The sequence below is a fragment of the Oratosquilla oratoria genome, chromosome 27 (genome assembly GCF_046742065.1).
Source record: "Oratosquilla oratoria isolate Oo_2021 chromosome 27, ASM4674206v1, whole genome shotgun sequence".
NCBI lineage: Eukaryota > Metazoa > Arthropoda > Malacostraca > Stomatopoda > Squillidae > Oratosquilla > Oratosquilla oratoria.
In genome coordinates this window covers 4,884,354-4,907,473 of record NC_134803.1, presented here as the reverse complement: position 1 = coordinate 4,907,473, position 23,120 = coordinate 4,884,354, and the positions used below count along the sequence as shown (strand labels likewise).

The window sequence follows — 23,120 nt, the reverse complement described above, 5'->3', positions numbered from 1 at the left end:
TGTTTGCACACACTATTTCTTCATGCAAATGCCTGAGAAGTATGATAGTGGAAAGGGAGTTGGGAGATAGGGTTGATGAAAGAGTATTGAGATAGTTTGGACACATGGAAAGAATGAATGAAGAGAGACTAGTAAAAGGGGTGTGGAAGGCAGATGTGGTAGGAGTAAACATGAGGGGGTGGCCTAGGATGAGATGGATGGATGGGGTAAAAGCGACATTGGGAAAGAGGGGAATGTATGTTGAGGAAGGATGGGAGAGGACAGAAGACGGGTGAATGGAGAATGGTTGTATATTTACCTAGTTGTATTATACGGGAAGAGAGCTATGCTCATGGTGACCCATCTTTGTATCTTTCAGCATCAATTTTTTTCTTAAAATCTTGAATAGTATTTGTACACACTGTTTCTTTATCTAAGTTATTCCAGACATCCAGCACTCTGTGTGGGAAGCTTTTTTTTTTTTTTTTTAGTTATCCTTTTTGAGTTTCTTTTCATGACTTCTTGTTTTTCCATTGCCATTTTTAGTAAATCATTCCTATCAAGGATTTCCATTCCTTTCATGATTCTATAGTCAGTAGATCACCTCTTTCTCTTTTCAGCTCCGGTGTTGTAGTTCCAATTTGAATAATCTTTGTTCGTATGTTAATTTGAAAAGAGCTGGTGCCAACTTTGTCATTGCTCTCTGTATTCTTTCTAATTTCCTTATCTTTTTAGTACTGGGTGTCCATAGTGTTGCTGCATACTCCAGCTTTGGTCTAATCAATATAACTAATATTTTTTTAATCATTTCTTCATCCAAATAGTCAAATGCCACTTTTACCGACATTAATGGGTTGAAGGTTTCTCTGACTATTTTGTTTGTGTGTTTACCTGGTGTCATGTCTCCGTACACTTTTTTGATTTCTTAACCAATTTTATAATTTTTTGAAATTCTGTTTTTACTTTTTCCAAACTCCATTATACTACATTTCTTGATATTGAAGTGCACTACCCACTTTTGAGTCCATTTCCAGATTTTGTCCAGGTCTGATTGTAATGAATCACAGTCCTCCTCTGTTCTTACTTTCTTTAGTATTTTTGCATCATCTGCGAAGAAATTCATAAAACATTCAACTCCTTTATCCATGTCATTTATGAGATATGGTTTAATGTCACAAACTCCTCCCAATGGAAGGCTATTACAGTGCCCCTTACAGAGGACTTTGTAGCATGGAATTTAATGAACCATTCCCTTGGTTCAACTTCACCGGTGGTAGGATTCAAACCACCATCCCCTTGACCTTCACCGCAAGTAACAACACCCTATATATATGGCAAACATGATTGGAGCCAGCACCGACCCCAAGTAATGACGCCCTATATATATGGCAAACATGATTGGAGCCAGCACCGACCCCAAGTAACGACGCCCTATATATATGGCAAACATGATTGGAGCCAGCACCGACCCCTGTGGAGCACCACTTATCATTTCTTCCCATCTAATTACTACCCTCATTTTTCTCCCAGTCAGGAAGTCCTCCATCCATTCTAATAATTCACCTCCAATGCCATCTATTGATTCTATTTTTCTTATTAGTTTCTTGTGTGGTAACTTACCAAAAGTTTTTTGTAAGATCATGTGTGGTGCATGAGGTGTTATAGGTGGGGAATGGGGGGTGAGGGAGTATGTGTGAGAAATAATTTGACGCAGCCCGAAGGGATTTCTCCCAGTCTTCTCCTTTTCTGCATGAAAGGATGGAGAGGAAGGGTCGCCGATTTAATGAAGCGACCTTGCATTGGATGTGGTGTGTTTGGTGACACTGCTTCTGACCCAGGGCAGTGGGCGAGATGCCTGGATGACTCGTCATCTAGGAGGTGCCAAGATAAGAGGGAGGGAAGAGGGTGGAGGGGAGTGGAGTGTGATGGGGATGGAATGGATAGGAGTGGTTCTTATGCCTTTTATTTTTTGGCTACCTCCCTTATAAGGGGGAAAAAAGCCTTTGGTATGTGTATGTATGTTTTTTTGCTACCTCCCTTGTAAAGGGGAAAAGCCTTTGGTATGTGTATGTACTACATAGCTTAGTTTTTCTAATGGACTTACCTTTTTGGGTGTGGTCTTCAAAATCATTAATTAGCAATGAAAGACAACGGTTTGTGATGTAAACAAAACTAGATATTAAATTTTATCTTCTTGTGTTTTCTATCATGGGCCTGTGTGTGTGCATGTGGCATAGTGTACAATGCAATGGAGTATAGCATAGCATGACATGTGAAGACCTAATAAGCTGTAAAGGCAGAAGAGATGTAGCTAGAACAACAGCCCTTTAAGACAGCCAAATATGTATGATGGTTCTGTATACCAGGTAAGTGCCAGTGCCACACAGGGATGGATAACCCTAACAAATGCACACCTAATGCAATTATTTTTGCAGGGATGTAGCTGTTGGTAGCATGCCAATATCACACACACATAACTATGCCCAAAATGCAGAGCTGCTAGGTAGATTTGTAGATGACCCAGGTTAACACTTGGCAACATCACATGCCCTGTGAGACAAAAGACATGCCCTGTTGGCAGCTATGCCAAGCGATTCCCTTTAGCTTATTCACACACCACTGTGTATCAATCACTGAATAAAGTAGTTACTTAGTAACCTACTCATTCACTGTTTTCCCCACACAACACTGCATGTAGTCAATTGCACATGCATGGATGCTAGTTTCCTGGAGGTTGTGGGTTGATTACGACAGACTGATTGACAGCATGGATGGATACGAAAATATAAATGGTTCAAGTAACTTAAACCTTTAAAATACATTGTACACAGATATACCAAAAGGCCCTTCTTCTTGATAACACCTACATGAATATTTTAAGTACAGAAATGTGGATGGCGGAAAATGTTTCATACCTGCTTTGGAGTAAGTTTTCCAGGTTCCCATAACAATTTATCTTCATTTTCATAGGGTGGGGTAGCACCATAGACTTGCAATCCCTCTGGCACTTGGGCTTGGTATGCTGCACCAATCATAATAGTTTTTCTCCAATCCTCCTCCTCCTCCCCCGAGTACTCTCCATCTTCGTCCTCTTCATCCTCACTCTGTTGTCTAGACCCCGCTGTGGTGACCAAATTAAATTCATAAGTTACATGTTATTAGTTTTCATTATACACACACACATATATCTATGTATATATATACTGTGGATTTGAAAGTACATATGGTATGTTCTATCATACGTATTACTAGTGAATAGTGGAGCTTATGACATGTTTACATGATAAATGCACCTTTCTTCCCCCTATATTAATTCTATTTCAAGTGGAGAAAATTACAGCATCAAAACTAAAGATAATACAAAAGGCTCATCTTTTGTGCATCTCACCACCTTACTTTCAACTTCCTCTGATAATATAATTTTCCAAACTCCATCACTAGCTATCTGAACCTCCTCTGACCCAACCACAAGTACTATGTCATTAGCAAACAACAACTGGATCACCTCCAACTTCCCTCCAATCGTCTCCAAACCTCTACACTTGCATCCATCTCCCATACCACCCCATCTTTGCACCTCGAACCACTCCCTATCACCATTTCCAACCCTAACACAAGCTCTACTACTCAAAACATCTCACATATCTGCCCCACCACAAAAATTTGACCTATGCATCCTCTACCTTTTCTAAACCCACTGTTTCTAGCCAATTACTCCCTCTGTTCCTCTCCTAATCCTCTCAATAAAAACACTCCCATATGCCTTTCCAAAAACACTCAACATACTGATACCTCCAAAACTGTATTCATATTTGTCCCCATTTCCTTGGTAAAACGAAGTTATACAGGCACTCTTCCAGTCCTCCAGCATCCTCCCCTCCTTAGGCACACAGTAAACAAGCTTATCAGCTACTCTACTATAGCCATTCCTTTCTTTCCCAGACTCTACATGACATCCATCAATACCAGGTGCCTTACCAGCTTTCATATTTTCAATGCTCATTGTACTTGATTATTTTCTTTTCCATCATAGCCATTTTCCTAGCTCCTTCCACTTCTACAATCAAACCCTGCCTAAGCTCATCTAGTGCAAAACTGAGTCCTGTGGCACTATCTGGCATCTCTCCACTAATGCTCATCACTGACTGGCTAACTCTCCCACACCTCCATACTTCCCTGAGGTATCCCTCACCAAACCATGGGGACCAACATTCAGTCTGTTTTTTATGGCAAGTTTTTATTGTTATTGTTTTTGTGTTAAAGGTGCCCAACAAAGATGGTCTAAAGGACAACTAAGCCCCAAGATGTTTGACAATTGGTGCTCTTTACAAGGCAAAGTACATAGAGACAGAAATCATGCATACAACCAGACTAGGCCAGAGAACTGTCTACTGCATTATCAAAAGATTTCTTGAGGGAGGCTGGTAGTTTCTTTCTGTAACCAAGCTGAAGTCCGGAAGGCCACAACAGATATCCCCAGGGCCATCAAGCAAGGGTTCACATTTACAGTCAGCACCACTAGAATTTGTGCATCATGCCTCCCACCAATTCTGATGGTGAGATCTCACACCCTAAAACAGAGGTTCAAATACACCTGGAAAATTGAAGTGCCAAAGCTAGGTATGTGCTAGCAAGACCAATGACATCATACAGCCTTGAGTAGATCAGTACCACTGGCCTCTACCAATCATGTATTTTCTCTCCTTTAACCCTTTGCACTATTGTGTTCATAATTGAGCAATAGGATTGAGAAAGGACTTATAGAAGGATGCAATGGTAAATACTGCTGTCCTGGTAATGGGGGAAAGTCTAATAATGAAATTTCAAGCATTCTGTACAGAGGTGGGCCAAGTGTTGCCATGGCATTGTCCTAGTGCTCCCAAGAAAAAGGTCAGGAGTTCGTAAGACTTTGCCCAGGATCTTGAAGGTCCTACAGTGCCAAATAGAGAGGAAACCTCATATTTCTGCATAAGAATTAAAACACAAAAACCTTTGACTGCTGGCCAGTGTGTCTCTACGGACCATGCAGTTTCATACATACAGATACCAAAGGCTTTTTTCCCCCTTACACAGGGGGTAACCAAAATGAAAAAGGCATAGAAACCATTCCCACCCATTCCATTCCCCTCCACCTTCTTCCCTCCCTCTCGTCTTGGCACCTCCTGGATGATGGATCATCCCTGCATCCCATCCACTGCCCTGGGTCAGAAGCAGTGTTGCAAGACACAGCACATCCACAGTAAGGCCGCTTTATTAATTCGGCGACCCCCCCCTCTCTGTCCCCTTCCTCACCCTCATCCCCCTACCCACTCCCCTTCATGCATCACAGCATCATCCATACACAACTCTTCTCCATTCACCCCTATCTTCTGTCCTCTCTCGTCCTTCCTCAACAGACATTCCTCTCTTTTGTAATGCCCTTTTTGCCCCATCCATCTCATCCTAGGATGCACCCTCATGCAGTTTCACCTCCACAATGATCTTGGGCATAAGTACTGCACACCTTGAAGAAGAAGAAGGAAAAAAAAAAAAAAAAAAAAAGGGGGGGGGGATTAAAACTAGGCAAAAGAAGAATTTAATTAATTTTTGCCTGAAATACCTTGCCTGGGATCAGGACAAGTGGAAGAAAGTGTTATGTTTTGACGAGGCCACCTTTATCATCACTAGCAACCGAGGAGGGAAGATAGGGGTATGCCAGTGATGAAGACCCCAACTCCCCCCAGGAACAGCGAGGGGGAGTGTCAAACACCCTGACTCAGTTATGGTCTGGGGGTGCTTATGGGTACCACAGTGTTGGAAAGCTAGTGATCTTAACAAATGTTACAGACAACAAGGAGAGGAACCTGGAGCTCTTGGCAGACCATCTTGAGGACTGCTTCAACACCTGTCAAAGAGAAATGTACCACCAGGACAAGCCACCTGCTTACACAGTAAAATTGGTAATTGGTTGGCTGGATTTTGTGGGAATTGAATATATATAAAAGCTTGGCCATCCAACAGTCCTGCCTGTCCTCCAATTGAAAATGTGTGGGCTTTGATGAAAGCCCAGTGAGGAAGCATGACACATCAAGTGTGCCAAAACTTGTTGCCACCCTTCATAACATCTGGGCTAAATTCTCTCTGTACATCCTCCAAAACTTCACCTTCTCTGTTCCCAGTTGCCTCAGGTCTTGTTGAGGGAGGATAAGAGAGGATACACCAAATACTCGAAGTTAGAGAGTACACAATATGAAGACTATTCTTGTTTTTTGTGTGAGAATAAGTGACAGGGGTAGAAAATGATGCACTCCAATTCTGATGGCGCTGACTGTACTTGCCTACTGATGACAGCCATTGTCCTTTGGGAGATCCTAATGGGCCTTCCTGACTTCATATTGATTACAGTAAGAAACAACTTGCCTCCCTCACTAAATCTTTTAATGATGTGATCGACAGTTCTCTGGCCTAGTAGTCTGCATGATTTCCATCACTGGGTGCTTTGCCTTGCAAAGAGCCACTTGGCCACTGTCTTGGGGCTTGATTGTCCTGCAAACAATCTTCAGCAGCCACAAGTAAACAGCAAAAACTTGCCATAAAAATTGGACCAAACACTGTTCCCCTTGGGAAATTGAGGAGGCTGGGAGAGTTAGCCAATCAGTACTATTAGTAGCAAGATGCCTCAATTTTGTATCTTAGTATTATGGGTGCATTCAGATCTGCATGGTTTGATTTCCACCTAAAGATTCATCACAACAGCGTTTGTGTGAATTTTTTCCACCATTTTATTGTACTGTGACTCTCCCTACATTATACAGTTCCACCACTTGATACTGTCCTGTACCACTTCTCTGAATGTTCATTTCCTTTTTTTTTTTTTTGCCGAGCCCTGTGGTGGGGGGAGAAGAATACTATACTGCCATCGAGTGTTCCCACTTGAATCATAAAAGGTGACAAAAATGGGATGGGGATAGGACTACACATACTTCTCTCTAAAGCCCGAAAGGGGACGTTCCTAAAAAAAAAAGTCAAAGGCATAAGCAGGTCTGGGAGTTTTCCAAACAAAATTCTAAGGTTTAGATCTTTTAATGTGTGGATGTGGTACAGATGAGAGTAAAAGGGAAGAGATAGGCAGTACATTTGTGTTGGCAATGAGTGAAACTAAGTTGAAAGGCAGGAGAGAACTTGAGTTTGGGAGTGTAGCTGGGTGTCAGGAATGAAGAGAGGACAAGGGAGAGAAGGAGTGGCTATACTAGTAAGTGAAGAGATAGGTAAGCGTGTGGTGGAGTGGAAGGAGGTTTCATCACAGTTAATGTGGACGAAGGTGAAACTATGGAGATGTGGGTTTTTATAGGTGCATATGGGCCTTGTGACACTGCTTCTGACCCAGGGCAGTGGACAGGATGCAAGGATGACCCATCATCCAGGAAGGGCCAAGATAGGAGGGAGGGAGGAGAGTGGAGGGGAGTGGAATATATGGGAAATGAAATGGGTGGGAGTGACTTCTATGCCTTTTTTTTTTTTTCTTTTGGCTACCCCCCGTGTAAGGGGGAAAAAGCCTTTGGTATATGCATGTGTATGTATATGGGCCTGGTAGTGAGAAGAGTGTAGAGGAAACAGAGATGTTTTGGACAAATTTAAATAAGTGCATAGAGGATTTAGGGAGATATGTCAATGTAGTGGTATTGGGAGATCTTAATGCTAGGGTAGGAGATGAACCAACAGACAGAGTGGTTGGGAAGAGTGGAGTTCCAAGAAAAAATCATGCAGTTGATGGTGGAAATATGTCTAGAGAGTTAATGATACCAAATACAGTGTTTAGGAAGAAAGTCATGCATAAGCATAAATGGGAGAGGGTGTTGGACGGTAGTTAGGGTGTTAATGGACATCATAGTGTTAACCAAGAGAATAGTGGGAAGAGTTTTGGATGTACATGTTCTAAGGGGAGAGAATGGAGAAATATGAGATAATTTTTTGGTGGAAGGTAAGTTGAGAATGGAGGATAGATGGAGAAGGGGAAAAGGACAGATGGTAGGGAGGTGCTTAGAGTAAACTGCTTGAATGAGAAAGAAAATTTTGCTAGACAATCGAGATCCATCCCAACGGGCTTCTTTCAATTCTACAGAACAAAAAATAAAGGATAGGCCCAATTAAAAATGATGAAAATGTCATGATAGAATAGGAGGAAAAAATGAGTGAGGCATTTAACAAATATTTTCTCTCGGTGTTTATTAAGGAGAGGTTAGATAAAGTACCTGACTGTGATCAAATTTTCAGTGAGGATGAAGAAAAATAGACTAATATCAGCATTAGTAAAGTAGTAGTCAAGCAGATTGAAAGACTGCTACAAAATCCCCAGCTCCAGACAAAAAATTTCTGAGAGTGCTTAAAGAGTGTAAATTTGAAATCTGCAACCCTCATAAGTTGGTAGACACTGGTTTTGTGCTTATTGCTTAGGGGCAGGGAAACACTGTTTCTGTTTTCAAAAAGGGAGATAAATTGCTTATATGCAACTACAGGCCAATCAGTTTGACATCAGCTATATATAAAATGCTTGAATCAATAACACTGGGTAACAGCCAAAAAATCGTCAGGGGTTTCTCAGCTGATTTAGACTAATTTTGGTGTTCTGAGTCCGAATATCACATTGGTTTTGCTCAATCAGGTCAACTTTTTGAGATACAGCCATAGGCCTACCTGACGAGCTATACATATGATAATTTGAAGGGTTTTGAGTTCAATCCTATTTTTCTTGAAGAATATAGCGAATTATTCATATATAAATGGTTGCTTCTGGTGTGTTTCTGTTTGAAATTGACTAATTGACTTATTTCTTTCTTTTCAGGGTATTGATAATGGCTTCGGCGCGACGGTCATGCAGGAATAATCCTGACATTTTCTGCTACATTTGCGGAGAATACACGCTGTCAATGCACAGGAAGAGCATCACAAGCTTTGTGAAGCGCGCATACCAGGCTTACTTTCAAGTCAAGCTGGGTGACCAAGATAAGTCCTGGGCACCGCACACGGTGTGCATGACGTGCGTGGAATACCTCCGGCGGTGGACGAAGGGCACGAAAACTTCACTGAAGTTTGGGATTCCGATGGTTTGGAGGGAGCCGTCTGACCATGAATCGGATTGTTACTTCTGCGCCATCAATACTACTGGCATCAACCGGAAGAATCGGAGCAGCCTCCAGTACCCCGACCTTCCATCTGCCCGCCGTCCAGTTGCTCACTGCGAAGAACTTCCTGTACCAGCGTGCAGAGAGTTTCCTGACAGTGACGACGAGGTCACCACTGCATATAAGGGAGGAGATACAGAAGAAGAGTATGAAACACAAGATGGTCCGCAGCCCTTTTCACAATGTGAGCTTAATGATCTGGTTCGGGATCTCAGCTTGTCGAAGACTTCCGCCGAGCTGTTGGCCTCCAGACTCAAAGAGAAAAATCTACTCGGCGAGGACGCGCGTATCACGTTCTTTCGTAGAAGGCATCAGGACTACATGGGCTACTTCTGCCAGGAGGAAGACCTCGTGTACTGCCGAGATGTCGCCGGTCTTCTTGTTAAACTCGGCGCTCCTCAATATGATCCGAGAGATTGGCGACTCTTCATAGACAGTAGCAAGCGCTCTTTGAAGAGTGTGCTCATCCACAACGGGAACGAGTTCGCCTCAATTCCTCTTGCGCACTCCACAACTCTCAAAGAGAAATATGAAGCAGTCAAGTACGTGCTCGACAAAATCCAATATGAGCAGCACCAATGGCTCATCTGCGTCGACCTTAAGATGGTGAACTTTCTACTTGGTCAGCAGTCCGGGTACACAAAGTATCCATGCTTTATATGTAAGTGGGACAGTCGAGACAGAGCCCAGCACTATGTGAAGAAAGAGTGGCCGGCACGAGAGCAGTTAGTACCTGGGGCGAGCAACATCATAAATGAACCTCTTGTTGACCGGGAAAAGATTTTGTTCCCACCGCTTCACATCAAGCTTGGGTTAATGAAACAGTTCACGCGTGCTCTGGACAAGGATGGGAGGTGCTTCAACTACCTGTGGCGAGCCTTCCCTGGAGTGACCATTGAGAAGCTGAAGGCCGGCATTTTCGATGGCCCACAGATACGGCAGCTCATCAAGGACACAGAGTTCGAAAACTCCATGAACACGCTAGAGTGCACCGCCTGGAGGTCGTTTGTGCAGGTGGTGAACAACTTCCTGGGGAACAAGAAGGCAGCAAACCACGCCACACTCATCAACAGCATGATAAAGAACTTCCAAATCCTCGGGTGTTTGATGAGTATAAAGATGCATTTCCTGTTCTCACACATGGAGAAGTTTCCTGAAAACCTTGGTGCGGTCAGCGACGAGCAGGGAGAAAGGTTCCATCAGGACATGCGTCAAATGGAGGAGAGGTACCAGGGGAGGTGGGACGCAGTCATGCTCGCGGACTACTGCTGGTCGCTGAAGAGAGACAACCCAGCAGCTGCTCACACACGGAATTCGAGGAAACGGCGATTTACGCCGTGAACTCCGAACTTTTGTGTCACGTAACGCTCATGTACATGTATTAAGCTTATCAAATGTAATCGAGTATATAAAAAATGAATGAATTTGGATACATTGACTTTTATTTCCCCAGGAAAACGGAAAAACCGAATTTTTATGATCCGCAGAAATTGGGTTTTTGGACGAAAAATCGTTTTTTTCTTAAATGTCTGTAGCGAACAATCCTGACCTGATTGAGAAAAACCAAGGGCATTTTCGGACTCAGAGCATCACAATTAGTCTAATTCCGCTGGAAAACCCTGGACGATTAAAAAAAAAAAAAATTGTTACCCAGTGTAATAGTTAATTGACTCAGAGATCACATTGAGTGATATAATTTGATTCATGACTCACAGCATGGTTCTCTAAGGTTAAATCATGAGTGACTAATCTTTTATCTTTTTACAATAAAGTATATAAGTCAGATAACAATGATAGTTATACTGATTTACCTTGACTTTTGCAAAGCATTCAACAAGGTGCAACACCAGAAACTACTACATAAAATCAAAGCCCATTGCATAGGAGGAAAAGTGTTAGAATGGATTGGAGCTTAGATCAATGACAGAAAACAGTGGGTCACTATATATGGTGTAAAATCCAAATGGGGGAGTGCTTCTAGTGGAGTTCCCCAGGGCTCGGTTTTGGATCACTTATTGTTCATTATGTACATAAACGACTTGGACAATGGGATTAATAGTGATGTTAGTAAGTTTGCAGACAATGCTAAAATAGAACAACTAATTAAGTCAGGAGATAACACCAAGATTCTGTAGGAGGATTTTAACAAATTGTTCCTGTCGTGGTGAAATGACAAATGCACTTAAATATCTCAAAGTGAGTGTTAAACATAAGGCTACACAACCCTGAAAACAGATAAAGCCTAGATAACACATTTTTAGAGAAAACCAAGTGCAAGAGGGACTTGGGAGCTCTAGTGAGTCCTGACCTTAAATAACAGGAAACAGTGCATTAGTACCAGGATTAAAGCTAACAGAGCATTAGGTTTCATTGCTAGGATGGTTACAAATAGTAGTGCAGAGGTAATTATCAAACTCTAGTGTTAGACCCATCCTTGTGGTACAGTCTTGGTCTCCATCCAATAGAATGGACATCAATTTACTAGGATCAGTACAACAGTGAATGACCGAAATGATACATGGGATCAGAAATTTACCTTACAAAGACAGGGTTAGGCACCTTAACTTACACTTTCTGGAAAGACACAGTGTGTGGGGTGATCTAATAGAGGTGTTTAAGTGGATCATAGGGTAACACAAACAAGGTCATCATATTAAAACAGGACAGGACTTGCAGTAATGGATTTAAATTGGACAAATTTGGATTTAAGAAGGAAATAGGCAAGAATTGGTTTATTTATAGGGTGGTCAATGAATGAAATATACTAAGTAAACATCTAGTGAGCTCTTAAACCACAAGTTATTTTAAGAAATGGTTAGACAATTTTATGGATGGGGATGACTGGTGGTAATGGACATGGAACTGCCTAGTGTAGGCCTTATGGTCTCTTGTAGTCTCCATTCTTATGTTCTTACAAGAAGCTGACAGAAGAGTGGGAGTGAACGACTGAATAGAACTAAGAATGGAGGAATGGGGATGGTTCATGGAGGAAGTCACATGGTGTGCAAAGTTGGTGTGTGGGACAAGACGGATGGGAGGAAATTAAAGGAAGGGTAGTGGGTGGTGGGATAATGAAGCAAAGAAGGTTGTACAAGAGAAGTGAGCATTTGCAGATTGGGTATGAAATAGGACGAATCATATGAGAGGTACAAAAAAAAAAAAAAAAAAAAAAAAAAAAGAGAAGTAAAGCATAAGATAAAGGAGGCAAAGAGGAGAGCAGATGTGAAATGGGGTAAGAGTATGACAAAGTTTTGAAAGAAAAAGATATTTTGGAAAGAAATTGAAAGAGGAAATGGCGGTGAATCAAGTAGAGAAGAAAAGGTAAAAGGTGCAGATGGAGAGATGATAATGGAAGAGATGGCAGTAATAGGAAGATGGGCAGAGTATCTTAGGGAGTTGCTAAATGTGAAGAAGTATAGGGGAGGGAAAGGTAGTTGCAGTGGGAAGCACAAAGAAAATGATAGTGATGAATGAGGAAAATGGAAGAGAAATAAGGAAAGATAAGATGAAAGCAGTTATTCAAATGATGACAGCAAGTAAGGCACCTGGGTTGGATGGGTGTCATGCATACATACATACATATACCAAAGCTTTCCCCCTTGCAAGGGAGGTAGCCAAAAAGGAAAAGGCATAAAGTCATTCCCACCCATTCCATCTCTAAATACACTCCACAGCCCCTCCACCCTCCCTCTTATCTTAGCACCTCCTGGATGACGGGTCATCCCTGCACCTTGTCCACTGCCCTGGGTGTCATACAGTGTCTAAAAAAGGGAGGTACAATGATGGTGGACTGGCAGGTGATTTTGATTAATGTTTGTCTAAAAGAGAGTAGAGTGCCAGAGGACTGGAGGATTGCATGTATAGTTCCACTTTACAAGGGAAAATAGGACAAGTGTGAGTGTAGTAGTTTCAGAGGGATTAGCTTATTAAGTGTAGTTGGGAAAGCCTATAGGAGTCTTCATTGAGAGGATTAGGAGAGAAACCGAGGGAACTGGTGAGGAACAATGTGGGTTTAGGACAGGTAGGGGTTGTGTGGATTAGATTTTTGTGGTAAAGCAGATATGTCAGAAAGCTTAGGGAAAAGGTAAGGATGGTTTTTGGACCATTATGCATTTGGAAAAGGCTTATGACAGGGTTGACAGGAAGGCACTGCGGGAGGTATTGCAGATATATGGGATAGGAGGAAACCTGTTAACCCCTTCCATACGGTGCCGCACACGTAGGCGTCATGGGGAGCGAGTGTATTCGCGAGGCTGCCATATCGGCGTCTTGATTATATTTATTGTAGTCGGCCCTCCATAATGACATTCTTTCTAATTCTTTTGTAATCGCATTTTCTATGGTTATCAAAATTCACGGGTGAAGAGAGAACGATCGATATAAGCGGTGACTATATTTTATGATGCGAGTATTATTACGACACGTCGTACGGCTGGCATTGGCTGCTGCCACCGAGATCTAAGTCCATGACGCCTACGTGTGCGGCACCGTATGGAAGGGGTTAATAACAGTCAAGAGTTTTTAGAAGAGTAGTAGAGCTTGTGTTGGAATTAGAAATGGAGAGAGTGAGTGGTTTGAGGTAAAGGTGCTTCGTCAGGGATGTGTTATGTCACCTTGGCTGTTCAATTTATACATGGATGGGATGGTGCGAGAGCTTAACACAAGGGTAATGGGCCAGGGATTAAGCAAGAGAGACTAGAAGTAGATAGTTTTAGATACTTGGGTATGAATGTGGCAGGAAAGAGAGGAGTGGAGGTGGAGGTAGAATGTAGATTGAGAGAAGCAAGTAAGTGCCTTGGAGAATTGAAAAGTGTAACGTGAAATAGACATATGAGAATGGATGCAAAGTGGAGATTGTATGAAAGAGTGACTGTGCTGACAGCACTGTATGGGGCAGAAACATGGAACATAAGAGAGAAAGAGAGGAGTTTGAATGTGTTTAAGACGAGGTGCCTAAGAAGTATGACTGGAGTTACTAGGCTGGACAGTGTGAGAAATGAGGTGAGAAGGAGAACAGGGGTGGAAAGGGAGTTGGGAGATATGGCTGATGAAAGAGTATTGGGATGGTTTGGACACATGAAAAGAATGAATGAAAAAAGATTAATAAAAGAGGTGTGGAAGGCAGAGGTGGAAGGAAATAACATGAGGGGGTGACCTAGGACAAGATGGAGGGATGGAGTAAAAGGGGCATTGGGAGAGAGGGGAATATCTGTAGAGGAAGGAAGGGAGAAGACAAAAGATAGGGGTGAGTGAAGAATGGTTGTGTTTAGATGATGTTGTGATGCATGGGAGTGGGTGTGGGGGGTGAGGGAGTACGTGTGAACAATATTTTGACACAGACTGAATGGATTTATTCTCGTCTTATCTTTTTCTGCATAAGGGGACATGGGGGGGGGAGGGTTGCTGATTAAATGAAGCGGCCTTGCTATGGATATGCTGTGTCTTGCTACACTGCTTTTGACCCAGAGCAGTGGGTGAGATACAGGGATGATCCATCATCCAGGAGCCACAATAAGAGGGAGGGAAGGGGTCGAGTGGAGATGGAATGGGTGGGAGTGGATTTTATGCCTTTGTTTTTTGGCTACCTCCCTTGTAAGGGGGGAAATAGCCATTGGTAAATGTATAAATACTGTGTGTATATATATACATGTGTGTATATATATGTGTGTATATATATATATATGTACATACATATATATTCCCATTTATCATTCATGGCTGTATGGAATGAGCAATGGAACTGATGATTTTTTGAGCCACTAATCCAGTTTCTCTATGTAAACTTGGGCTTTCTTACCTCAAACTTTTTAGTTTCTCTGCTAGTTTATAATTGTCAGGTCATTTGAATAAGTGAGCATATCAGTGTTAAGATCTTTATCAAGGTAGCTGCTTGTGAAGAGACTGAATACCATGGGTGAAAGTATTGCAAGCTGGGGTACTCTCCTGCGTAGTCTTTTTGCCCCAGTAGGCAGGAAATGGAGAAGCAAGAAATGGGTATGATTAGAGAATGGTTCTAAATGGACTAAAATCTGATGCAGCCCAAAGGGACTTCTCCTTGTCTTTATTATGTTTGCATTTTAGAAGAAGGCGGGAAGATCACCATGTAAACAAACCAGTAGGGTTTTGCTGTGACTGAGCTGTGTCTTGCTGCCTTGCTTCTGACCTAGACAATGGGCGAAGGACAGGGATGACACTTTATCCACAAAGAGCTAAGATAGAAGAGAAACAAATGGGTGATAGATGGGAGTGGAATGGATACATGCCTTGACTGGCTACCTCCCTTATAAAGGTGAAGCCTTTCAGTATACAGAGAGACATTTAATTCTAAAAATGACCTTCAGCACACATCAAAAACTGACATTGAAAACCAACAAGGAAATCTATCTATATACTAAGAGTTTTTTCCCCTTACATGGGCTGTATAATCTTCATACAACAGAAGGAAACTGTAATTACTGTCTTCAAGCAATTCATAAGAATCACACTTGACTGCAATTCCACGGCATGGTTCTAAACAATCAGCAACACATTTTCCAAACTATACAAAATAAAGCATTGAGAAGAACAGAAATATGTGCCAAAACCATCCTAATATGATGCCTGCGCACAGAAACTAAAATCCTCCCCATAGAGTATATGAAAATGATGGATACACAATTCTATGCTAAAAACCTCAACAGCACTCACCCATCTCATTTCATCACACAAGTACTATCAGCTTAATACATTATCATACCAAAGAGAAGGTAAAAATGTACCTGATCAGTGGCTGTGGCCTACCTGGCACCCATGGGTCTCCTACATGAGAGACCTCGGGCAATGGATTGATTGACTGATTGACTGAAGTACATTGAAAGATTAGTTCATCTTCTAATATTCATAGTATGAAGAAAAGATTGGGGAAATGAAATGGTACACCATAAAACATTTGTGCAAAGAAAGTCAGCATAGGATATTTCATGTAGCACCAAGGTTGTCCTCAAAAATTTGAGTGACAACTTGAATGGGGCCTCCTTTTTAACTTGAACATTCATAAATATGTACATCCATTTTCAATAACTTACATCTTAATGAACGGGAAGATGAAGTGGCTGCAGTGTCACCATTTGTGTCCAAATCAGCATAGAGTTGAGCGAGTTCAGAGGCCTTTTCTCTTCTTTTTCTTTCTGGTTTTGGTTCTCGACGTACTTCACCTAATTGTAACTGCAGTGGAGAACTTACTTTGAAACCGCTATGATACAATTACCTTTAAATAATACATACAACAGCTTTTAATGAAACTCAAATGCATAACATGCTATATTATAAATTTGTTTCAAAACCAACACAACCACACATGCACGTACACGGAAAGTGTGAGCAAGCACATTTATAAGTTCCCATATAAACCCAATATGGATACATTAATGACAAACTTCAAAATAAATTATACATACATATACCAAGGGCTTTTCCCCCCCTTACATGGGAGGTAGCCAAATTCAAAAGGCATAATTCCACTCCCACCCATTTCATCTCCACCCACTCCACTCCCATTCACACCCCTCCCTCATTTCTTGAGTCCTCCTGGATGATGAGTCATGCCTGCCTCTCACCCACTGCACTGGGTCACAAGCAATGCAACAAGACACAGTACATCCACAGCAAAGCAGCTTCATCTAATTGGTGACCACCCTTCTCCATCCCCTCATGCAGGAAGACTGGGAGAAATCCTTTCAGGCTGAGTTAAAATATCATTCATGCATAACTACTCCCTAACACTTTCATTCCCCATCAACTCCCTTCCATGCATCACAACATCCATATACAATCATTCTCCACTCATCCCTATCTTATATCTTCTCCCTTCCTCAATGCCCCTTTCACCCCATCCATCCATCTCATCCTCAATTGCCTTCTTCTGCTCATTCCATCTGCCTCTGCCTTCTACACTTCCTTTACTAAACTTTCTTCACTCATTCTTTCCATGTGTCTAAACTATCCCAGTACGCTTTCATCAACCCTATCTCCCAGCTCCTTCACCTCTGCTCTCCTCCCCAACTCCTTGTTTCTCACTCTACACAACTTAGTAACCCCTATCATATTTCTCACACACATTTAAACTCTTCCTCTCTTATGTTGCATGTTTCTGCTCCATAGTGTTGTTGGAACAATCACCCCTTCAAACAATCTCCTCCTAGCATTTTGGATTCATTCCTATTTCTCATTACATGTTTGATCCCCAAGGTATTTACTTGCTTCTCTTAATCTACATTCTACCTCCACCTCAACTGCTCCCTTTCCTGCCAAATGTGACTCCAAGTATCTAAAGCTATCTACTTCCTCCAGTCTCCCTTCATACTCGCTTCCAATTTGCTGCCATCCTCTTTCCTTATACATCTCATCACCTTACTTTTACCCACATTTACTTTCAGCTTCCTCCTTTTGCACACCTTCCCAAACTGTCACTAACTTCTTTCACCCCTCCCCTGATCCTGTTACAAGCACAGTGTCGTCAGCAAACAAAAATCGGTATATCTCCCATTTTTCTCCATCTTTTTTAACCATCTCCGATACCTGACCCCTTATCCTTGCATTTACTTCCCACACCACCCCATCCATGTATGCATTGAACAGCCATGGCAACATGGCACATCCCTAGCGAAGTCCCACCTTTACCTCAAACCACTTGCTCTCTCCACTTCTAATTCTAACTCAGGCTCTACTACTGTTGCAAAAAACTGACTGCTCTTAACAGCTTTCTTACTTCGTATATCTGCAATACCTCACACAGTACCTTCCTGTCTACCCTGTCATAAGCCTTTTTCAAGTCCATAAAGGTCCAAAAACCATCCTTATCCTTTCCTAAAGCTTTCTCACATATGTCTTACACAAAAATCTGATTCACATAACCCACCTTTCCTAAACCCACTGTTCCTCACCAATTACTCCCTCTGTTTCTCTCCTAATCCTCTCACTCAAGATCCTCCCATAAGCCTTCCCAACTACACTTAACAAGCTGATCCCTCTGAAACTACTGCACTCACACATGTCCCCTTTTCCCTTGTAAAGTGGAACTATACAGGCACTCCTTCAGTGTCTCTCTACCCCCTTTTAGACAAACATTATATAACCTCACCACCCAGTCCACAATCAATGTACCTCCTTTTTTTAGACACTGCATGACACCCATCCAACCGAGGTACCTTACCTGCTCTCATTTCATCTCTTATTTCTCCCCCATTTTCCTCATTCATCACTGTCATTTTCTTCGCACCTCACATTGCAACTACCTTTCCCTCCCTATCCTCCTTCACATTTAGCAATTCCTAAAAGACTCTGACCATCTCCTTAGACTGTCTCTTCCATTATCATCTCTCCATCTTCACCTTTTACCTTTTCTTCTCTACTTGATTTGCCTCCTCTTCCACTTTTGATTTCCTTCCAAAATATTTTTCTTATTACTTTCAAAATTTTTGGTCATGCTCTTCCCCATTTTACATCTGTTCTCCTTTATATTAGGTTTTACTTTCCTTTTTTCTTTGTATTTCTCATAGGTTTCTCTTGTCCTATTTTGCAACCAATCTGTGAATCCTTGTTTCTTCTCTTCCACAATCTACTTTATTACTCATCCCACCACTCACTACCCTTTATTTTATTTCTTCCCATCCTTCTTATTCCACACAACATTTTTGCATACCTTGTGACTCTCTCCTCGAGATATCCCCATTCCTCTTCCACTCTATCCTTCATTTCCTTCCACTCTTCTCTCAGCTTCTTGTGCTCCTTCTCCTTTTCTCTCTCATATAAACAGTTTACTCTAAGCACCTCCCTACCTTCTGTACTTTTCTCTTTCTCCATCTATCCTCCACTCTCAGTTCACCTTCACTAAAAAATTAGCTGACATTCCCTACTCTCTCCCCTAAGAATATGCATATCCAAAATTCTTCCTAATCTTCTCCTAGTTACCACTATATAGTCCATTAAAGCCCTATCTACCACCCTTCCATCTATCACCCTCTCCTATTTGTACTTATGCTTGATTTTCTTCCTAAACACTGTGTTAGATATTATCAAGTCTCTAAGCACATTACCATCAACTCTCTACTATGATTTTTTCCTGGTACCCCAACACCTACTCTAGCACTGAGATCTCCCAATACCACTACATTGACATTTCTCCCTAAATCCTCTATGCACTCATTTAAATCTATCTAAAAAGCCTTCTTTCATTTACACTCTTCTCACTGTCAGGCCCATAAGCACTTACAAGGTTTATACAACTGCTGGACAAAAAATAGAAAGGATAAACATGGTGGTGGAGTATTAATTCTGACAAATAAAGATTTAAATGTAACAAAAATAACTGAAGGAAAAAATAATGTAGAATCAATTATGATACAAGTTGAAAGCAGACATATGAAGAGCAGAAAATTTGTAGTGGTGTATGTGCCCCTCAAAACAAAGTCCTGAACAGAATGTGATCATTTCAAAATATTAGAAGATACAAAATATGAATTAACTAATATACTGAAGGACAGAGGAAGTACAGTAATGGGTGACTTTAATTCAAAAGAAATATGTTTGGAGGAAATGACAGTGAAGGGAGGAGAGGAACTCTAGGGCAATGTCCTGCTCGACATGATCATTGAATACACAATGACTCAGTGGATAAAGGAAAATACCAGACACAGAGGTAGTGAAGAACCATCAAGGCTGGATTAAATACTTATGACAGAGCCTGAAATTGTCAATAAAATTTATTACAAAACTCTGATAGCAAAGAGTGACCATGTACTAATAGAATTTGAGTTGAAAGAGCAAATGGATCAAAGCAGAAATGATAAACATAGAATAGGAAGACTAATGTACAACAAAACAAATTTTAAGAAACTCAAAAAAGAAAAGAAATGGAATATACTAAAAAAATTATGGAGTGAATAAATGCGTACAACAAAAATTGGAAAGAACATACATAAAAAGCTGGTACAACAAAAGGTGTAGTGAGGCTAAGGATAAAAGAGATGAAGCTTGGAAGAAATGGAAAAGAGACAAGAAAACAAGCAAATGGCTAATGTACATCAAACTAAGAAATGAGTATGTAAAAATATGCAGATGAAGAGAGAAAGTATGAAAATAATAATAATAATAGAAAAATGCAAGGAAGAACCCAAACTATTTTACAGGTATGTAAATGGCAAACTGAAGAATAAACAATAGAAAAACTGTGCCAAGGTAAATATGAATATACTGAACTGGAAATGGATGAAATTATGAACCATTTCAAATCAATATTCACAATAGAAAACTTACCTAACTGTGAGGAAATAGAGAGATATCCACCTCAATGAAAGAAATAATTGTAACACTGAAGGAAATCAGCAACCAAATCAAAACCCTTGACGTCAGAAAATCACATGGTCCAGACAGAATTGCAAATTGGATACTGAAAGAATGCATGGAGGAATTAACATAAAATATACAATATAATTAAATTCTCACTTAAAGAAGGAAAAGTGCCACAGGACTGGAAGAATGCTAACATTGTACTGATTTATAAGGGAGGAAACAAGGAAGACCCATCAAATTAGACTGGTCTCCCTGACAAGCACAGTATAAAAAAATTGCGAAAAGGTCGTCAAAAATAGATGGGTTAAACATTTGGAAGAAAAAACTATACTGAATCCAAATCAATTTGGATTCAGACAAGGAAGATCATGTACAACAAACTTGATCTGCTTCTACTCAAGATTAATAGACATAATACAAGAGAGAGATGGTTGGGCAGACTGTGCCTTTCTGGACCTATAAAAGGCATTTGATAATGTACCACACAATAAACTAATAAGGAAGATAGAATCAATAGGTGGCATCAGAGGAAAATTATTGGAATGGATGAAAGACTTCCTGACTGGGAGGAAAATGAAAGTAGTAATTAGAGATAAATTCTCAAATTGGGAAGAAATGAAAAGTGGTGTCCTGGCCCCAACCATGTTTGCCATATACATAAATGACATGGATGAAGTTGTGAAGTTATATGAATTTCTTTGCAGACGACACAAAAGTACTAAAGAAAGTAAAAACTAAGGAGGATTACAACTCATTACAACAAGACTTGGACAAGATCTGGAAATGGACTCAAAAGTGGGAAGTGAAATTCAATAAAGTGGCATTTGCCTATTTGGACAAGGAAATGGAAAAGAAAAATTACACTAATATGACCAAAACTTGAGTACACAGCAACACTATGGACACCCGGTACCAAAAAGAATATAATTTTTTTTTAGAAAGAATACAAAGAGCAACAACAAAACTGGTGCCAACTCTTTCCAAAATGACATATGAAAAAAAGACTGTCCAAATTAGAATTACCAACTCTGGAACAAAGAAGGAAAAGAAGAGACTTACTATCTATAGAATTATGAAGGGAATGGAAATCTTAGATATGAATGATTTATTGAAACGAGACAATGGAAAAACAAGACACGAAAAGAAACTAAAAAAAGATAATTACAAAAGAGATCTGAGAAAAAAAAATAGCTTCCCACACAGAGTGATAGATATTTGGAACAAATTAGACAAAGAAATGGTGTGTGCAAACACTATTCAAGATTTTAAGAAAAAACTTGATGCTGAGAGATACAGAGACGGGTCACCACGAGCATAGCTCCCTTCCCGTATAATACAACTAGGTAAATACATCTAACTTCCCAGTTTCACCTTCATCCACATTAACCTCCTTCCACTCCACCACACTTTTACCTATCTCTTCACTTACTAGTACAGCCACCCCTACTCTATCTTGTCCTCTCTTCACTCCCAACACCCTCCCCACTACATTCACAAACTCAAACTCACCCTGCCCTTCCGACTTAATTTCACTCAATGCCAGCATTTCCATCTTCTCACAAACATTCTGCCTATCTCTTCCCTATTACTCTTATCTGTATCACACCCACACATTTAAAGACCCAAACCTTACAGTTTTGTTTGGAAAACTCCCAGACCCCTCTTATGCCTTTTTTTTTTTTTTTTTTTTTTTTTAATAATATATAATAATATATATATGTATATATATATATAAATATACATCATTAAAGATATTGACAAAACATAGCTTTTCCTCTTGCTGTGTTATTTTATCCATCTATCTACAGCTACCACAAAAAAATCTTGAGATCTACCAGTTATTAGCATGGTAAAGTATACTATATATTTTTTTGCATTTCTCCCAACCAAAAATCTTTATGCTTTCATACATAACACACACTAATATTTGACCATCTTCCCTTTGGCTTTAATCACCATGGTGAGATATTTAGGCATGTAGGGATAACCCATCATCTAGGAGGAGCCAAGATAAGAGGTAGGGAGGGGGATGAATGGGAGTGGAATATGTGGGGATGGAATGGGTAGGAATGGATTTCATGCCCTTGCATTTTGGCAGAAAATAGGATGAATGGAGAATGGTTGTGTATGGATGATGCTGTGATGCATGAGGGGGAGTGGGTGGGGAATGAGGGGGTGAGGGAGTGCATGTGAAAAATAAATTGATGCAGCCCAAAGGGATTTCTTCAAATCTCCATTTCTGCATGAGGGGACAGAGGGGACAATTTAATGAAGTGGCCTTGCTGTGGATGTGCTGTGTCTTGTGACTGCTTCTGACCCATGGCAATGGGCGAGATACAGGGATAACTCATCATCTAGGAGCCAAGACAAGAGGGAAGGAAGGGGGTGGATGGAAGTGGAGTATGCGGGGATAGAATGGGGGTCTTTGTTTTTGGCTACCTCCCTTGTAAGGTGGAAAAAGCCTTTGGTATATGTATGAATGTGGTCAAATTTGATGAAGTATTCCAGAGACATGTCCTCCAGCCACAGAAATTCAATTTCATTCATGAGGTGTTTAATTTTGACTCAGCAAGCTTCCTTTTCATGACTTGCCAACAATTCTCAATAGGGTTGTGGTCAGGCTAGTTTGAGTCAATCCAGATTGTTACACTG

The 23,120-nt window shown here is 40.9% G+C and overlaps 1 protein-coding gene across 17 annotated transcripts in view; it reads right to left on the bottom strand.

Moving 5' to 3' along the window:
* Nucleotides 1-23,120, bottom strand: part of LOC143039867 (mesoderm induction early response protein 1) — a 120,959-nt gene that overhangs the window by 19,545 nt on the left and 78,294 nt on the right. For all 17 annotated transcript variants that reach the window (XM_076210155.1, XM_076210144.1, XM_076210143.1 and 14 more), the window contains 2 exons: nt 16,205-16,343; nt 2,895-3,100 (listed from right to left, as the gene is read on the bottom strand). In XM_076210155.1, coding sequence (XP_076066270.1) covers nt 2,895-3,100; nt 16,205-16,343 — 345 coding nt within the window. The remainder of the gene's footprint in view (nt 1-2,894; nt 3,101-16,204; nt 16,344-23,120) is intronic.